Raw genomic sequence first — 16,983 nt, 5'->3', positions numbered from 1 at the left:
AAACAAACAGCCGTTATCCCGTTATCCGAAGCAACAAGATGGGGGCGGGGATGGAGCCGGCACCCTTGTGCGGCTTGTATTTCTGGGCAGTTACTTTACAAAAATGTTTTCTAAAACGGCGCTATTACTTTTCTATTTTGAGGGGCAAATCCCAAATCTGCTTTGAAACGACTACACTTCTCCTTCATACTCTGGAGTATGATTTTAAATACAGCTTCCAGATAAAGAGAAACTGCTACAGGAAAGCACTTGTATCGGAACTAGAACACACCGCCTTAATGAGCCTTCAGTTGGCGGTTTCCCGCGGGCAAACGGAAGCACAACCGCTCTTGACGTCAAGGGAGGCGGCCTCTCCTGGTTACCATGGTGAAGTCTATGTGGCCATCTTTACTGTGGTCAACGCGCGCAAAGTTTTTACTGGAGTGAGTGGTGGTGCGCCATGAAAAATCTGCTGATTAAGAGACAGAAAGGAATCCGACGCCTCGGTAAGGAGGACCTGACAGCATCACAAAGGCTGAAGGGCAGAAAGCATTAACTCATTAAGTTAGTGGAACACTGAGGCGCAGATTTTGCGTTTAAGCGGAACCATTCACGCCCACTAGAGAGGTTTCTGCCCGGATTTTAAAAGCTTCTTCCGTTGCTCAGCGGAAGCGTGGGTCGCCAGAGGACGACTCTGGGAAGACTCGGCTCTCCGTTGTGTCTGCACAACCGGAATCATGTCGAGTTTGGCGGTGAGAGACCCAGCCATGGATCGATCACTGCGTTCCGTGTTCGTGGGGAACATTCCGTATGAGGCCACTGAGGAGCAGTTAAAGGACATTTTCTCCGAGGTTGGTTCTGTTGTCAGTTTCCGGCTGGTATACGATCGAGAGACGGGAAAACCCAAGGGGTATGGCTTCTGCGAGTATCAAGACCAGGAGACCGCGCTTAGTGCCATGCGGAACCTTAATGGGCGGGAGTTCAGCGGGAGAGCGCTTCGGGTGGACAATGCTGCCAGTGAAAAGAACAAGGAGGAGTTGAAGAGCCTAGGGCCTGCAGCGCCCATCATTGACTCCCCCTACGGGGACCCCATCGATCCGGAAGATGCCCCAGAATCAATTACCAGGGCAGTTGCTAGTCTCCCCCCGGAGCAAATGTTTGAGCTGATGAAGCAGATGAAGCTGTGTGTCCAAAACAGTCACCAGGAAGCTCGAAACATGTTACTTCAAAACCCCCAACTGGCTTACGCCCTGTTACAGGCGCAAGTAGTGATGAGGATCATGGATCCAGAGATTGCTTTGAAAATTCTGCATCGCAAGATACATGTCACACCGCTCATCCCAGGCAAATCTCAGCCTGTCTCTGGCCCTGGCCCTGGGATCTGCCCAGGACCTAATGTTCTACTGAACCAGCAGAATCCTCCAGCCCCTCAGCCTCAGCATTTGGCTAGAAGACCTGTGAAAGACATCCCTCCTCTGATGCAGACCCCTATCCAGGGTGGAATTCCAGCCCCAGGGCCAATACCAACTGGGGTTCCCGGACCTGGTCCTGGTTCCTTAACTCCTGGTGGAGCAATGCAGCCCCAAGTTGGAATGCCAGGGGTTGGTCCTGTGCCTTTAGAGCGGGGACAGGTGCAGATGTCGGATCCTAGAGCTCCTATGCCTCGTGGACCCATGACTGCTGGTGGCCTGCCTCCTCGAGGACTGTTAGGAGATGCACCAAATGACCCACGTGGAGGGACTTTGCTCTCAGTCACTGGAGAAGTAGAGCCCAGAGGCTATCTTGGCCCACCTCATCAGGGTCCCCCTATGCACCATGCCTCTGGTCATGACAACCGTGGCCCTTCCTCACATGAGATGAGGGGAGGGCCATTAGCAGATCCCAGACTGCTAATTGGAGAGCCCAGAGGACCCATGATGGATCAAAGGGGTCTACCTTTGGATGGTAGAGGTAGTAGAGATTCTCGAGGGATGGAGACTCGAGCCATGGAAACTGAGGTCTTAGAGACACGAGTAATGGAGAGAAGAGGAATGGAGACCTGTGCATTGGAAGCCAGAGGGATGGAAGCAAGAGGCATGGATGCAAGAGGAATGGAGATAAGGGGCCCTGGCCCCAGTTCGAGAGGCCCTATGACTGGTGGAATCCAGGGTCCTGGTCCCATTAATATGGGGGCAGGTGGTCCTCAGGGACCCAGACAGGTCCCAAGCATTTCAGGGGTGGGAAATCCTGGAGCTGGCATGCAGGGGGCAGGCATACAAGGAGCAGGCATGCAGGGAGCAGGCATACAGGGATCGGGCATGCAGGGAGCGGGCATGCAGGGAGCAGGCATACAAGGAGTGGGCATGCAGGGGGCCGGCATACAAGGAACGGGCATGCAGGGGGCAGGTAAGCAAGGTGGAGGCCAGCCTAGCAGTTTTAGTCCTGGGCAGAGCCAAGTAACTCCCCAGGATCAAGAAAAGGCAGCTTTGATCATGCAGGTTCTTCAACTGACTGCAGATCAGATTGCCATGCTGCCTCCTGAGCAAAGGCAGAGCATCCTGATTTTAAAGGAACAAATCCAGAAGTCTACTGGAGCTTCTTGAAAGGTTTGGGGAAATATTTGGCAGTAGTCCCAGAAAGTTTTTCTGTAATGAAGAATGAATGTAAAAATCTGGCTTCTGTATCTCCAAACTTGAATGATTTGACTTTCTCTCTTCCCAGAACCTAATCTCATTTCTTCTTGCTCTTTTTCTTTTTTCTAATTTCCTTTTAATTGGGGTGGGGGGAGGGGGGAGGGGGAGGAGGGAGTGGGTGTGTTCACTTTAATTCATTGTAGATATACAAAAATAACTTTCAACATGATATTGTACCAAATAAGATTACAAAGAAGATGCAGCAATATTAAAAATGTCTACAATATGTTAACTACACCTTTTTAAATATCGAGTGAAACGATGTGAAAACTGCACATAAAGACTAAAAGATGACCTGTTACAATGGTAATGTAGTAATAGTTTAAGACTTTTGGTTGTATAAGAAAATAAAGAAGTTTACCTCAGAATTATACGATATATTTTTTGGTAAGCCATTTAAAATACAAAATCCTATTTGAGGGCAATAGAATGCTGTATTAGTTTAAGCATTGTTTTAGTGTTTTGGAATAATTTTGAAGCGTTAGAGCTAACAGGATAAGTCTCAGCTTGTGGTGTAGGAATTGTTTTTTTCTAAAGCTATGCTATCTGAAAAGTCAAGGCATGCATCTGGTGTGACATTGTTTCTTTCATTTAGCCCACCTTTCAGGGACCAGCAGTATTCAGGCATTGGGCTTTTCCTAAATAGTGGAAAGCTGCATGCAGTAAAGCTCTGTTTCCTGGTAGCTAGCTTCCATACAGATGGTATCCATCTGGTCATCCTGAATTAGGAGGTAAAACTCTTTATCTCAGCAACATTTAACATGCCTTTTCATTCTCTTATTTAAAAATCTACCTATCACCATCTTAGCAGAATCATTGAGGCCCAGATAGGTCGAGAGATTCTTGGAGCCTTAATTCCCTGCTCAGTTGGTTATTACTCACTTTACTTTTTACAAGTAATAAAGCTATCGAGTCCTAATATACATACCCATGAGACATATTTAAAAATGAAGGTCCGGCTTATAACATTTCTTTAGAGCTACTACCTAATTTATTTTTAAGCCTTGAGGATGTAGACACACAAAAATTTGTATTATAGACCAAGTAGTAATTAATGGAACCGTAAACAAATAACCAGGTGATCTCACTCTGGAGAAGAAAAACCAGTATCTAGTTAAGAGGAAAAAATATCATTTAGTATAAAGAGGGAGCTGAGACTTGGAAATTGAGTTATTTTCCCCTTGCAAAGTTTTTACATCTTAAATGGGTAATTTACTCACTTTTTACAAAGTTTTTATCCCTACGCTGTTGTCTCCTGCTACCTGTTTTTACTGTTGTTCATATTGTTAACTTTCCCATGTTTTCTATATGCTTCCCCTATATTGGAGGGGATGCCTCTCCTTTACTCTCTTTTATGTGTGATAGCTCTGGTTCTAGTAATTCACAGAGTTGGCTTGATTACTTTGAAATTATAATTGTTTTATCCCAAAGCTTTCACTGAAGGGCTCTAACTGAAAACTATTAAATGTTATGCTCTTTGTTGTAGTAAAATCTCTGCATTGTTTAATGCAGACTAAATAAAAAGAATGTACAATTAAGGCTGACTTTAATATCTGATGTTTATTTTTAATGAATGCATTATTCAAAAGTTAGATGTCTATTCTTAAGAGCTCCATGGGGCCTGAATACTTTTTTCTTCTAAGTGGAAAAAGCAAAACTATAGAATTTGCAGGAGTGGATGGAAATCCCTTTCTTAGATCCATTATCTGCATAATTCCACAATTGAAATAACTATAAAGACGTGTTATTCTATGGTAGGTATCTTGGTGGATACTCAGATATTAGCCTTCTTTGTCTGTGTGTTCCCCACAAAGAACTCTTATCTGTATCCCAGGAACCCCGTACAGGTATCTTTATTACTGACAGCACTTGTATATTGCAGTGCACTATTTCACTTTGACCCTCTACCCACTCCAACTTTTAATAGATCAGGAATTCTAAACAAAGACTGTCTTACTCATTCTTGTATCCCCTATAGTCACAGGTGAGAAGGGAGGACAAAACATTCTATCAGTCTTAAGGGAAAAAAAAATCCCATTATAAAAGCATGTAAATTTCCTCCCAAAGGATTTAGATTCCACAGAGAACAAATGAGTTATAACAACTATTTGCATTAGAAAATAGAAATACATAATAGAAGCAATTTCCTTTACTCTGGTAAACTTAATAAAATAGGTTGTCTCCTCATTTTCAGTTTACTGTCTGACTGTCCCAGGTGTTGATGTAGAATATAGAACCTTATTTCATTTGATAGTGAAGAATACAAGCAATACATATCTGCAACAGTCAGAATCTTAGTGTTTTAGTACATAATTGTTGGTTACAAACCCTGGCATCCTGCATTTTCCCTAATATGGATAGACTACAGATGAAATCACAAATTCATTCATAATAACAATAGTTGAAAATAGGGGGGTGAAACACTGATTTGCAAATGCCTCTTTAGGTCTTATTCCTCTTGGAAATATGAAATGATCAGCTTTAATCAGTGCCTGCCCATTAGCCCTTCCCTTCTTATATTATTGGTTAATTGTGTGCTGATATCCCAGGACTTCTGATTTTGGAGTGTTTGATAAGATAGAAGCCAGTGTGAATCTCAGGTGAAGGGAAGTTAATCCAAATGAGATCATGTATGACTTTCAACTACGCTTTTCAGAATTCTAATGGTAGAAAAGCATTGAAAAAAGAACCTTAATATAATCACAGCTTGCAAAGCTTCCTGCTTTTGCGTGCTGTGATGGGACATTAACTAAGCACACGGAACCTGATTTCCTATGGTGTGTCAGGCCTGTCTCTTAGGTCTGATGAGGTCTAAGGATAATTATGTGCAACTACCTACTGTGGCAGAGAAACTGAATTATCAGTTACATCCCACATTCTCACAAAAGAATATGTCAGCCTCTCACTGCTTTGTATCTTCAGCTAACCTCTAGACAGATTTCTGGTTAGAGCTTGGTTTTCTCATCAGTCTCTTGTCAAGAATGCTCTATAGTCAAGGACTAATTCATTTTAAGGAAATCGGTATATTTAAAATAAGATAATGTTCATATTATTAAATATTAATAGGATGAATATTATATGATATTAGTATATAAAATGCTAATATATTTCATATATATGTATATTTCAGATCTTAACTGAATCAGATCTTTTAATATTTTCATTTGATTTTATGCACCTTGAAACAAAAGTTTACTCCCTTTGTTGAAAATGCAGCTTCATAAATACTCATATTACAAATTACCTTTCTCATGAGATGTTAACAAACATGTTTTTTTCTTGATATTTTTCTACTACAGTATAAAGCTTATGTCAGTAAAGGGCATGTATTTTATTAAAAGTGACATTGGGCTAGCATTGTCAAAAACAACAAACTTGGGACTTATTAAATACTATACATAAAAATACCAAAGTTTTTACCTAGAAAAACAAACAAGATGTTCTGGTTCATGACAATGCTTCATAACCAGGAGTTGATTTAGGTCCCAAAGGTAGGTAACTAATTATCAAGGAGTTAGAATAAAATATGCAACATTCTCAACCATAATCAATTTTGTATGATTTAGTATGTATAAATCTGCAGACATTTGAAATCAATCTCATTTGTGTCACAGAGGTTGGTCATTTAAAAAAAAATTATCTGCTTGACTATTTGTTGTCTCTCACAAAAGTAGAATGGATAATCTCTTGTGCATCAAGAAGTGAAACCAGTAGTTTTCCTCAAATTATTTTGTCTCTTTAATTAGCTGTTTCAATCAGAATTCTGTGTTACATTACTAATATTCTTCAATAATTTTACCACAAAAGTCTGTGGGCCACTTCGACATACCTGTCAGCCTTTCACTGCCTTTCATTACCTCCTCTTGCTGCCTGGAGTGGATATGAAGCAACCTGGACCTGTTTAGGAATCTACTTCTGTGTTTATCCCAGAGAATTACATTGTTGAAATCTCTAGAATCACATACCAACCTTCCAACCCCTGTGTCAATTTTATCAAAGTTTTGTCCTGTAGAAGCTTTAAATATCTTTGGACAAGGAACCCCAAATTTGTGGTTGGTGGGCCAATTGAGCCTGCAGGATTGCTTTGTGTGACCAGCCCAAGGTTCTCAAAAATGTTGAATTTGAATGCATTTAGGTACAGCATATAGCCTCCGATTTGGTCACAGGCCCAGCCTCTCCCTATGGTCTTATACAGGTTTGATTCACACAATTACTTCCCAGTCCTTGTAATACTTCAAGTTTACATCTCCTGCTTTTACTATTAAATTGAAATTATTAGTGTCTAATTTGACAAATGTGAAGTAGAAAAACTGGTTCAGCAAGTGTATTTCTGCAAAGTCAACCAACCAACCAACCAAAAACAAAAAAAAGGTATGATGCTTTTTTGTGTGTGTGAGGAAGATTGGCCCCGAGCTAACATCTGTTGCCGGTCTTCCTCTATTTTATGTGAGATGCCGCTACGGCACGGCTAGACAAGCAGTGCTAGGTCTACTCCCAGGATCCGCACCTGCAAACCCCAGCCCTTCCCCTGACACAGAGCGTGGGAACTTAACCAGGCTAGTTCTGCATGTTTTACTTACAGTTTTTCATGAGGTAAACCAAGCAAAGGAATGTCCTGGAACGCTAATCCAATGAGTAAATTTCTTTCACAAATCTGTTGTGTTTTTAATGAATACTAAGCCAAAATAGCAAGATCTTTTTAAACTCAAACATATATTTATAAAATGAGAAATATGTCATATACATAAATAATATTAAAGTTAACAGCTTTAGAATGGACATATATATGGTATACAGATTTCTTTGTTCTTAATCAATTAAAAAAAATGATGCACTATATAATTTCCACACTGACTTAAAAAAAAAAAAAAAACAGGAAACCTTAATCAGATTCTGTCATGCTCTTGTTTAAAACTGCTCATGGCTTACATTGCTCTTAGAATAAAATCCCAAATCCTTACCATGTCCTGAAAAGCTCTAAGTAATTTGGATCCTCTGCCATCAATCTCACATCCTACAACGTTGGCCCCTTCCTCACTGCTACAACCACTTCAGGCCTGGCTTCAAGTCCTTGAATTAGCAAACGTGTTTTCATCTCTGGGCTTTGTACCTGGCAGTCTCCCTTGCTCTTACCTGACTCTTTCCCCAGGCCTTCAAATGGCTAGTTGATTCTCTTTGCTCAGGTTTCAACTTACATATCACATCCTCAGAGAGGCTTCTCCTGAACACCTCCTTTAACGTGGTCTCCCCATTCTCTCTCATCTCCTTGTCTTGCTCCTTTTTTAATAATAGCTCTTACCTGAGCACCATTTAAACATTAATCCATGCTCTCCAATCCTTTTGCAAAGCACATGGTGAGATATACAAGGCAAACTTGATGATTGCCATTAAGGAGTTACTCTTTATTATGCCCATGTTACATTTATCATGTCAATTAAGTTTCTTCTCAAATTTTTGCTAGTTTTACTTATCAGTGTAATATATAGATATGGATATAGGTATAGACATAAGGATATAGATATATAGTATGTCTGTTTATATGGAATATGATTGCAGAAATAAAAGATTATTTCTATGAAAACTATGTTGACTATATTTTCATCATGCCAATTGTGTTTGTAAACCAGCTTATAGCAATTGTACACATTTTTCTAATATGTATAGAGATAGACATAGATTATTAACATGAGTGTGAAAAAAGTTTATTTCTACAAAAACTGTTGAATAAAGGTGAGTGGCTAAAAAGGGATTGTTGTTAATTCGTGGGGGCAAAATAATCAAAGCTGTGCTTTAAAAAATCTTTAAAATTTAGAATTGTGGACTGATTACTTTGTAACTGTCTGAATCCCTGCTCTACTTTAAAGGAAGTTTGAAACTGGTACTTATAGACAAAACATTAGGTCAAAAGATTCCATTTTCTTACAGAAATCTTTCAGGTAATGGAGGAAAAAATCCTTGAGGAAATTTAATCTGAAGTTCGGTATTGCCATAGTTGTTTCCTTTCCATCTCTATGGGGTTACCCAGGAAAGATACCAACATGCCTCCATTCTAGTCCTCCTTTCCCACCCCATGATGTCTATGCTCATGGAAAGTGAAGATGCTTTAAACTCTTGCTAATTAAAATGTGGTCCTTGGACCAGCAGCATCACATTGCCTGGAGGCCTGTTAGAAATGCAGAGTTTTAGGTTCCTTCTCAGACCTGATGAATCAGAATCTTCATTTCAATAAGATGCCCTGGTGATTCACATGCAGATAAAAGTTTGAGAAGCACTGCTTGAAACTAATCTTAAGAGAAATAAAATAAACAAAAAGCACCTTGACAATGAACATTATGACAAATAGAAGGGATTTTTAATTTACCCAAATAGCTGCCCCTCCATTGGCACAGATGTTCAGTAACTGGCAAAAAGCCTACCTAGTCTGAGGTAAGTAAGGGAGACAGCTCCTCTATTAGAAGCCATATTGAAAAACAAGCAAACAAAAATCCTGTTCCTTCACAGATAATTTAGTGAACATTAGGCTTAATGGGAATCTTAACATAAGATATCGTAGTTGAAATTACTATCATTTTGGGAAGTCACTTGAGTTTGCATTTAGTCTTATATGTGTGACTTTTTTCTCAGGAGTGGAGGGGAAGCCATGTCAAATTGATTAGAAATGATACATTTATATTTATTACGTGTGATCACCAGAAACATCACACATCAAAAATTGTTTCAGCCAAGCTGTGACCAGCAGTGACTCTCTGGGATGAATACCACCTTTTGTAAAGATTCTCTCATAAAACCTGAATGTTCTCCAGTCTGCAGATCTCATAGTCTTCCTGGTAAGATACTATCCAGACAAGAATGCTCACTGCACATTAGGGTCCTACACTTCCTTTGGTAAATATCTCTCTCTATGACCCAGGAATATTTCCTAACTAACCCTCCCACAGTTTATCATCTAGACAATAGAAGAACTCTTGAATAATTAGCATGCTTACATTTTGGTAAGAATATGCCCTCAATAGAATTCTGCTGCTAAATATTTATCAAGCCTCATCTAATTATTCCCATGCGCCAAAAAGAAAGGACCGATGTAACAAAAGCAGTTAAAAGTATCTGCTCAGTGTTTGTTCTGTCAATTTATTTTCAGTAGATTTATTAGAAATGGTATCAAAACTCTATGCTGCCATCTGTGCCTTTAAACTTTGTCTTTGAACCTGATCATAATTAAGGGTGCAAATTAACCAAATCAACATTTGTAAACTAAGCAAACTAGGATTTTTTTCCTTATAGAAAAGTTTACATTGGATTTAAGTGATTGAGCTCAAAACATTTCTAGCAAACAACAATTTAAATTGAAATCAAGGCTTTCAAGAGATGCCATCAAAGCCTCATTGTGAGTCTGTGGAGATGACCTTCGAACACGGAAATCGCTCCGTTCTCACAGATGTTCAGACTACTTGTATTCTAGTCCTAATTTGGGGCTTTGTTCGCTGATAGGGGAAACAAAGTTTGCTTAATTAGAATGTTTTGTGAATTGGAAGTGAGATGATTTATAGGATCTTTTGTTGGTGGAGATTTTGTCGTCATTGTTTTCAAATAAACATATTTTGGCAATTTTCCCCCTAGTTAGAGCCTCTGCTGGGACACACAAACTACTTGAGCCTTGCTCAAAAATAACTTTGGTTTAAAACGGCCCCAAGCTGCCCCTCCTGAGGGATCAGACATGGATTATCCTGGGGAGAGAAGAAAAGAGGCTTTTCTGCATCTCTTTCCAGTCTCGCTTTCACCCAGGATTATTCACGAGGAGAGGTAACACTGATGAGCTGGCCACTGACACAGCCAGGGCCAGCCAAGGCAGGATTGTGAAACTGATCTCCTGTCAGGGCTAACACTTCTCTTTAGTGAAGTCGTGCAAATAACCAGGGTTAGAAAGTGGTGTTTCAGCACAAGTTCACTCTTCAAAGGGAGAGAGGAAGGGAAAAGAGAGGAGGGGAGGGGGCTTAAATTATTTTTTCACTGTGGTCCCCCAAACCACAGACCTGCTCCATATGCATGATCCTGGCTGCCACCTCAAGCAAGTAGTGCCCTCTGCAGCTCATCTTCAGGCATCCAGTGTATCTTTTGGGTCTTACCTGCCCTGCCACTAAAGGCTTTTTTGTTTTGTTTTGATAGAGAAAGGAAGAAAAATTCACTTGCATTGATATAGACATGAAATACAAGTGTTTAAAATATTTTCACTCCAATTGGCATTTTTATTTACACAGTGATCAAATATTTTGAATTCATGGAAGGAACCTATAATAGTGGAATTTCAGATATCATATACAAAATTTTGGGTAGGGGAGATATTTGTTTTTGAAGGAGAGAGGAGGTAGCAAGGGTATTTCAAGTGCTGCAGAACTAACACAGATGTCAATTGTACGTTCCGTGCCCTCTTCCAGAAGGTTGGGTCATGGTTAATATATAAAAAGCATCTGTCAAGAACCTACTAAATGCCAGACACTTTACATACATGATCTCTAATTTCACTAAAATCTGGAGGCAGCATGAAGAAATAAGATCAGAGAAGTTAACCAGTTTGCCTGAGTCACACAGCTTATAGGAGGTAGAGGCACCGTTGAACCTAAGTTTGTCTGACTCCCAAGTCCTTATTCTCCCTGTTACATCATTTTGCTTTAAGAAGGAGATGGTGTGATGGTAGAATAGTTTTTCTCCCGGGGACTGAATGTGAAAGAACATCAGGCATCATTTTCCCTCAGTGAGGAAGTTCCCCGCAGGCCTATAAAGAGGTGATTTTGAGGCAACAGTGAAAGATTTATAAAATCAATCTTTTGTCCTTACGTATCTTTTTTATTTTTTCTCCTAAGAACCAAGTACTAAACCTGGGCTTTGGTAGAATAGAGAGAAAAAGTGAAAAACAAAACTTAGAATAGGAATATATTTATATGGAATAACAATAGATGATCTATAAGAAATCTATAAAACTATTTTCTTCTAGATAGTTCTAGTCAATATCTAATTTAAACAATCCTGTGACCTATTTTTTTAAATTTTTATTAATAAATAGTTTACATATCATAAAATTTAATGTATGCGATGCAATGGTTTTTAGTATATTCACAGAGTTGTGCACCATCACCACAACCTAAGTTTAGAACATATTCTAAACATATCACCCCAAAAAATTAGCCCGGTGTTCACTCTCCACTCTCATTCCTCTCCACTCAGACTTAGACGACCACTTATCTACCTTCTGTCTCTATAGATATTCTGGAGAGTCCATATAAATGGAATTGTACAGTGTGTGGTCTTTTGTGACTAGCTTCTTTCACTTAGCATAATGTTTTCAGGATTCACTGTGTTGTAGTATGTATCAGTATTTCATTCCTTTTTATTGCCAAATAGTATTTCATTGTATGCATATACCACATTTTATTTATCTATTTACCAGCTGATAGATATCTGTATTGTTTCTACTTTTTGGCTGAATATGAATATTTCTGCTATGCGGAACTGTCAGACTGTTTTTCAAAGCGACTGCAGCATTTTACATTCCACCAGCAACAAATGAGGTTCTAGTTTCTCCACATCTTTGTCAACACTTGTTAATTTGTTTTTGATTATAGCCATGCAAATGTATGTGAAGTGGTATCTCTTTGTAGTTTTGATTTGCATTTCCTTGATGGCTAATGGTTCAGCATCTTTTCACATGCTTTTCAAGTGTTTCATCTTCATATTGTCTGTTTGTCCAACTTTTTTTTGAGAAATGTCTGTTCCCTGTAGTCTACTTACTATAAATAAAATAAGTAAAATAAAACGTTTTACAATTTCAGCATTTCCATTTTATGTAAGCATATAATCAGATGACAGTCTCTAAACCGTAAAAGAAATTAGTTCTTTTGTGATTTAAGAACTGACCTGAAATAGGAAGAGTTAAGTTGCAGTGGTGGAAGTGAGGGTTTTCAAATATATTCTTACATTCAATTATTTCCCTTTTGGAAAAAGTAGTAATAGGTTTCATGGTTTATAGCTGTTTATTGGGTCCAGAACAGGGTACCCCCAAATATGGCACCTTGGCTTATTGAATATTTGAAGCTGGAAGAGTTTGAGAAAACAGCAAAAGCAAGAAGGTCACTGTGACCTTCCCCCTGCCTTATCCCCTGAAACAGGTCATAAAAGCCTCATGTGAGAGGTGCCCTTCCTGTACCTGGAGGAAAGGAGCATCTTTATCTCTGAAGCCAAAGGGATGCTGAGAAGAATGCGAACAAACAGGCCTTGCTAAGCTTCTCCCACTTTACCACACTCACCTCGTACTCACTGACCTATCGTATTTCTACACAACTGCCTGCTCTTCATCAAACCCAGCATAAAAGTACTCAGGTCTGTTTCTTCAGTTCTTCATTTCCTTGTGAAGGCTCCTTTGTCTCATAAAATGTATATTAAATAAATTTGGTTATGCTTTTTTCCTGTTAATCTGTCTTTGTCAATTTAATTTTCAGACCCAGCCAGAGACCCTAAGGGGATCAATGAAAACCTTTTCAGCACCTACACTATGAAGACATTCGTTGAATCTAAAGGGAACAGAAAGAGCTTTTCCAGGGAGGCAATACAGAGTTGTAATAAAGAGCTTGGTCTTTGCCTGTGTTCAGGTTCTTGCTCCAGCAATACCACCTGTGTGACCCATTTCTATGCCTCATTTTCAAAATCTGTAGACTGAGCTAACTGGGGTGGTTGACTGTTTGCTAGTGCCTTTGCACCACGCCTACAGATAGTAAGATCCTGATAAGTGATATGTGCTAGATATTGGTATTATTCCTAAAAAAAAAGAAACTGTGGACAAAGAAGCCATAAGAGCAACATGAAAACATGAGCCAGCTCTGTTTATTGCTCCACAGGCCCTGAAAGATAGGAATAGAGGATGGAAGGAATCAGCTCAGCTATGAGGTCCTCCACTTCAGGAGGGGAAAGAAAGAACCACTGAGAAAAGCTTATTATCAGAGAAGGAGGCATTTTAAACTAGAGTGGTCTCTTCTGCCTTTTGGATGAAAAGACCATAAGCTCTGGGCAGGGGAAAAAAAATTTTCACCTCTCCTTTACCTCTTTCCCTATATTTCCTTATATAGTAAAGCTGTATTAAATTTCTTCCTGTACAAAATATAAAGTTTGCAATGATGAGGGCAATCTTATGTTGAAAAATCCTCTAACGGGTGACTCTGTTCGACCCAAGAGGTTTCAAGCTCCTGAAATCTTATTTTAGACAAACCAACAGAAATGATATCAGGGTTTTATCTAGCTTGAGCTTTTATGGCTTATATATTTCTATTTCCTATAGCTTTATCCAGTACAATAGAGGACAGATTTTCAAAAATGTGTTTCCCTTTATCTATAGCAAACTTCAATAACCCAATACAAAAGTCTGAGGAAATATTTGCACTATTTGTTATAAGGTTATATATGTAGGGTACATGTATCTTAAATGTTTGTTTTATGAATGAAGTGTTCACATACAATTCAGCCTTTTCTTTATGGTTTCAAAGATGGTAGCACCATGCCATAGAATAAATAAAGATTTTCAGAATAAATGTACCAAAGTATTATGATTTAATTAATCTCATTTAGAATTTTGTGTTTTACACATATCTAGTGTTTCTCAGCCTGACTTAAGAAAATGATCCTCCAGAATTACACGTATTGGAAAAGCTTTTATGAAATACAACAAGCTTAACGTGAAGAGTGTTAAGATAACATAAATCCTATAATTATGCTTATTTGCCATAACTTGGAAACTACCGTAATACTGAACTACATTGAAATCCAAAGTTACAGATTTTTCTCTTTTTTAGTGGAATGTGAGTTTTATTTAGGAACGTCTAATGAGTATCTTCTTGTTTAACATTCACTTGGCATTAATCTAGCCAGTATGTTTTGGTTTCTTTAAGCAGATTTACATAAAAGTATTCATCATGTTTTGAAGAGTACTTACTTATGACTACTGTATTTCTTCTCAAATTTTTACCTATCAAAACTAAAAGCAAAATGGGTAAATTTCCAGTTTATGAATCTCTCACTATATAACTAATTTAAATCTAAGTCTGTATCTGTGCTTCCCATGTGGCAGCCACTAGCTACAGGTAGCTGTGGAAAACTTAAATTGTAGCTAATGAGATTGAGGAATTGAATTTAAAAACTCATTCAAATTTATTTACTTAATTAATTGATTAGTTGCCATATGTGGCTAGCAGCTAGCATATTGGGGAGCACAGATATAAAGTATGGAAGTTATTTTACAGCTAGATATCATTTTGGGTAATGGTTCAACCTCATAGATGGATCAACTGACTAGATGGATTTCCATCACTAATTTGCACTATTAATAGCATCATTAAAACTGCTAGTGCCCATGTACTTAGACAAATAAATATACCAATTTTTAGTAGATTCTTATGTAATATGTAGTACTCAGAAGACAAGAAATAAAAGTATAACTAGCTCATTTTATTCACTTATTCTTTTAGAGAGTGTTTATCTAATGCCCACCACGTGCCAGGCACAACCAAAAAGGACCCTGCTCCCAATGATTTTACATTTACTCAGTGTTCACTGTGTCCCAGGTACTCTGAGCATCTGCTTTGCCCTGAAGGAGGTTAGACAGTCTAGAGGAGAGAACTTTCACAGCAGACGGCAGTATAGAATACTACAGCAGTATACTACAGTAGCACCATTAAGAAATATCTGAATCTGTAAGTGATCAGTGGAGTTTTCTTGGAACAGAACTGAGTTTTGAAGACTGAGAGGAGTTACTGAAGAGCCATTCTGCGTGGAAGACTTGTATGAGCCACGGCATTGCAATGAACTAGCATGGCACTATCAGCACTATAAAAATAATTTGAGTTGGTGAGGAGGGGAACATGCAGCAGTAGAAGGCAGTAAGGCGGCAGGGCCTGGATCCCCAGTGTCTCAAGAGATAAGCCGAAGATTTTGACCTTTGTGCTGAAAGATATAGGGAGAAACTCAAGGGTTTTAAAGAGGGAAATGAAAAGTTCAGAGTGACATTTGAGAAAGACCTCTCTGAAAGAGACCAATTATGAAAAGAATCACAGGGATCCAGGTGGAAAATTCCTCTGTGGCTCAAAGTAATCTGCAGGTGAGATCTTCACGAGATCTAAAAGAGAATGCTTTGTTTTTCTGAGAGTGAGACATTTAGCAACTCCAGCTATCAAGAACTCAGTCAAAAACCAGCAATAAAAAGACAAGAAAAAATAAAGAGAAAACCATTAGGTTACTTCTTCAGCACTATGCTTGTAAAACAGGTCCTTTTGCAGAGACTACTGATTTGGAGCTGCATGGAAAATATAGTTACCAACTTAACAAGATCAATTTTCAGCAGAAGTACAGCAGGAAGAGAAGAGAGACACTTGTAGGAATAAGAAACAATAGTTGAAAGTGAGGGAGGAATAAGATCTGAATGTCAGAAACTCTTTTCACCATTTTGTTTCCAATATCTGGACTAATACCTGGCACAGTACCATGTGCTCAATAAATACTTATTAATATTTATAAATATCAATAAATGAAAGTATCATAAAAATCAGACGAATTAGGAGAATATTTAGATTAATAATTCATCACAGTAGTCCCAAAAGCCATCAGTACATTCTATCCTAAGACAATGACTGATGTTTACCCTGTGGCTGCTGGGGTAGCTTGTGTGAAAAATCCAACCACTGTGTCAGTGTGAACCCTACCAGACACACCTGTGTCAGTCTTTTCGGGAGCTCCAGGGACCTTGTGTCTGCAGCTTGAACCAGCTGCTTCCAAATAAGACATTTGTATGTGTCACAGCCTCTTTTCTGTTGAATGTGAAATAGAGATATGAAAACCGTGAACCCTTTTTCTGAAGCAAAGTTACCTCTTCATTCCTATAAAACAGCACAGTCTATACCTAACCCCTTATCACTGGGAGCAAAGATAAGCCAAACACAACCAGGCTCTATTTTTTCTTTTTTTTTGAGGAAGATTAGCCCTGAGCTAACATCTGCTGCCAATTCTCCTCTTTTTGCTGAGGAAGACTGGCCCTGAGCTAACATCCGTGCCCATCCTCCTCTACCGTATATGTGGGACACCTACCACAGCATGGCTTGCCAAGCAGTGCCATGTCCACATCTGGGATCTGAACCTACGAACCCCAGGCCGCCAAAATGGAACATGTGAAGTTAACCACTGAGCCACTGGGCTGGCCCCAACCAGGCTCTATTTAGAGGAGTGATTCTCACACCTGATTGCATATCAGACTCTCCTGGAAGCTTCTGAAAAACATGGATTTCTGGGCCCCACCTCCAGA

At 39.1% G+C, this 16,983-nt stretch overlaps 2 protein-coding genes across 3 annotated transcripts in view; one reads left to right on the top strand and one right to left on the bottom strand.

Moving 5' to 3' along the window:
- Window positions 1-16,983, bottom strand: part of PRKG1 (protein kinase cGMP-dependent 1) — a 1,184,543-nt gene that overhangs the window by 531,410 nt on the left and 636,150 nt on the right. The gene's annotated exons all lie outside the window — the stretch shown is intronic.
- On the top strand, window positions 477-4,199 carry CSTF2T (cleavage stimulation factor subunit 2 tau variant). Its single transcript, XM_014866736.3, has one exon. The coding sequence runs from the start codon at window positions 717-719 to the stop codon at window positions 2,559-2,561; it is 1,845 nt and encodes a 614-aa protein (XP_014722222.2). The 5' UTR covers window positions 477-716; the 3' UTR covers window positions 2,562-4,199.

This window comes from Equus asinus, chromosome 2, assembly GCF_041296235.1.
Source record: "Equus asinus isolate D_3611 breed Donkey chromosome 2, EquAss-T2T_v2, whole genome shotgun sequence".
NCBI lineage: Eukaryota > Metazoa > Chordata > Mammalia > Perissodactyla > Equidae > Equus > Equus asinus.
This window is presented reverse-complemented; position numbering and strand designations above follow the sequence as displayed.

Coding starts and splice junctions, on each gene's coding strand:
- CSTF2T (XM_014866736.3), top strand. CDS start 717: ATGTCGAGTTTGGCGGTGAGAGACCCAGCCATGGATCGATCACTGCGT.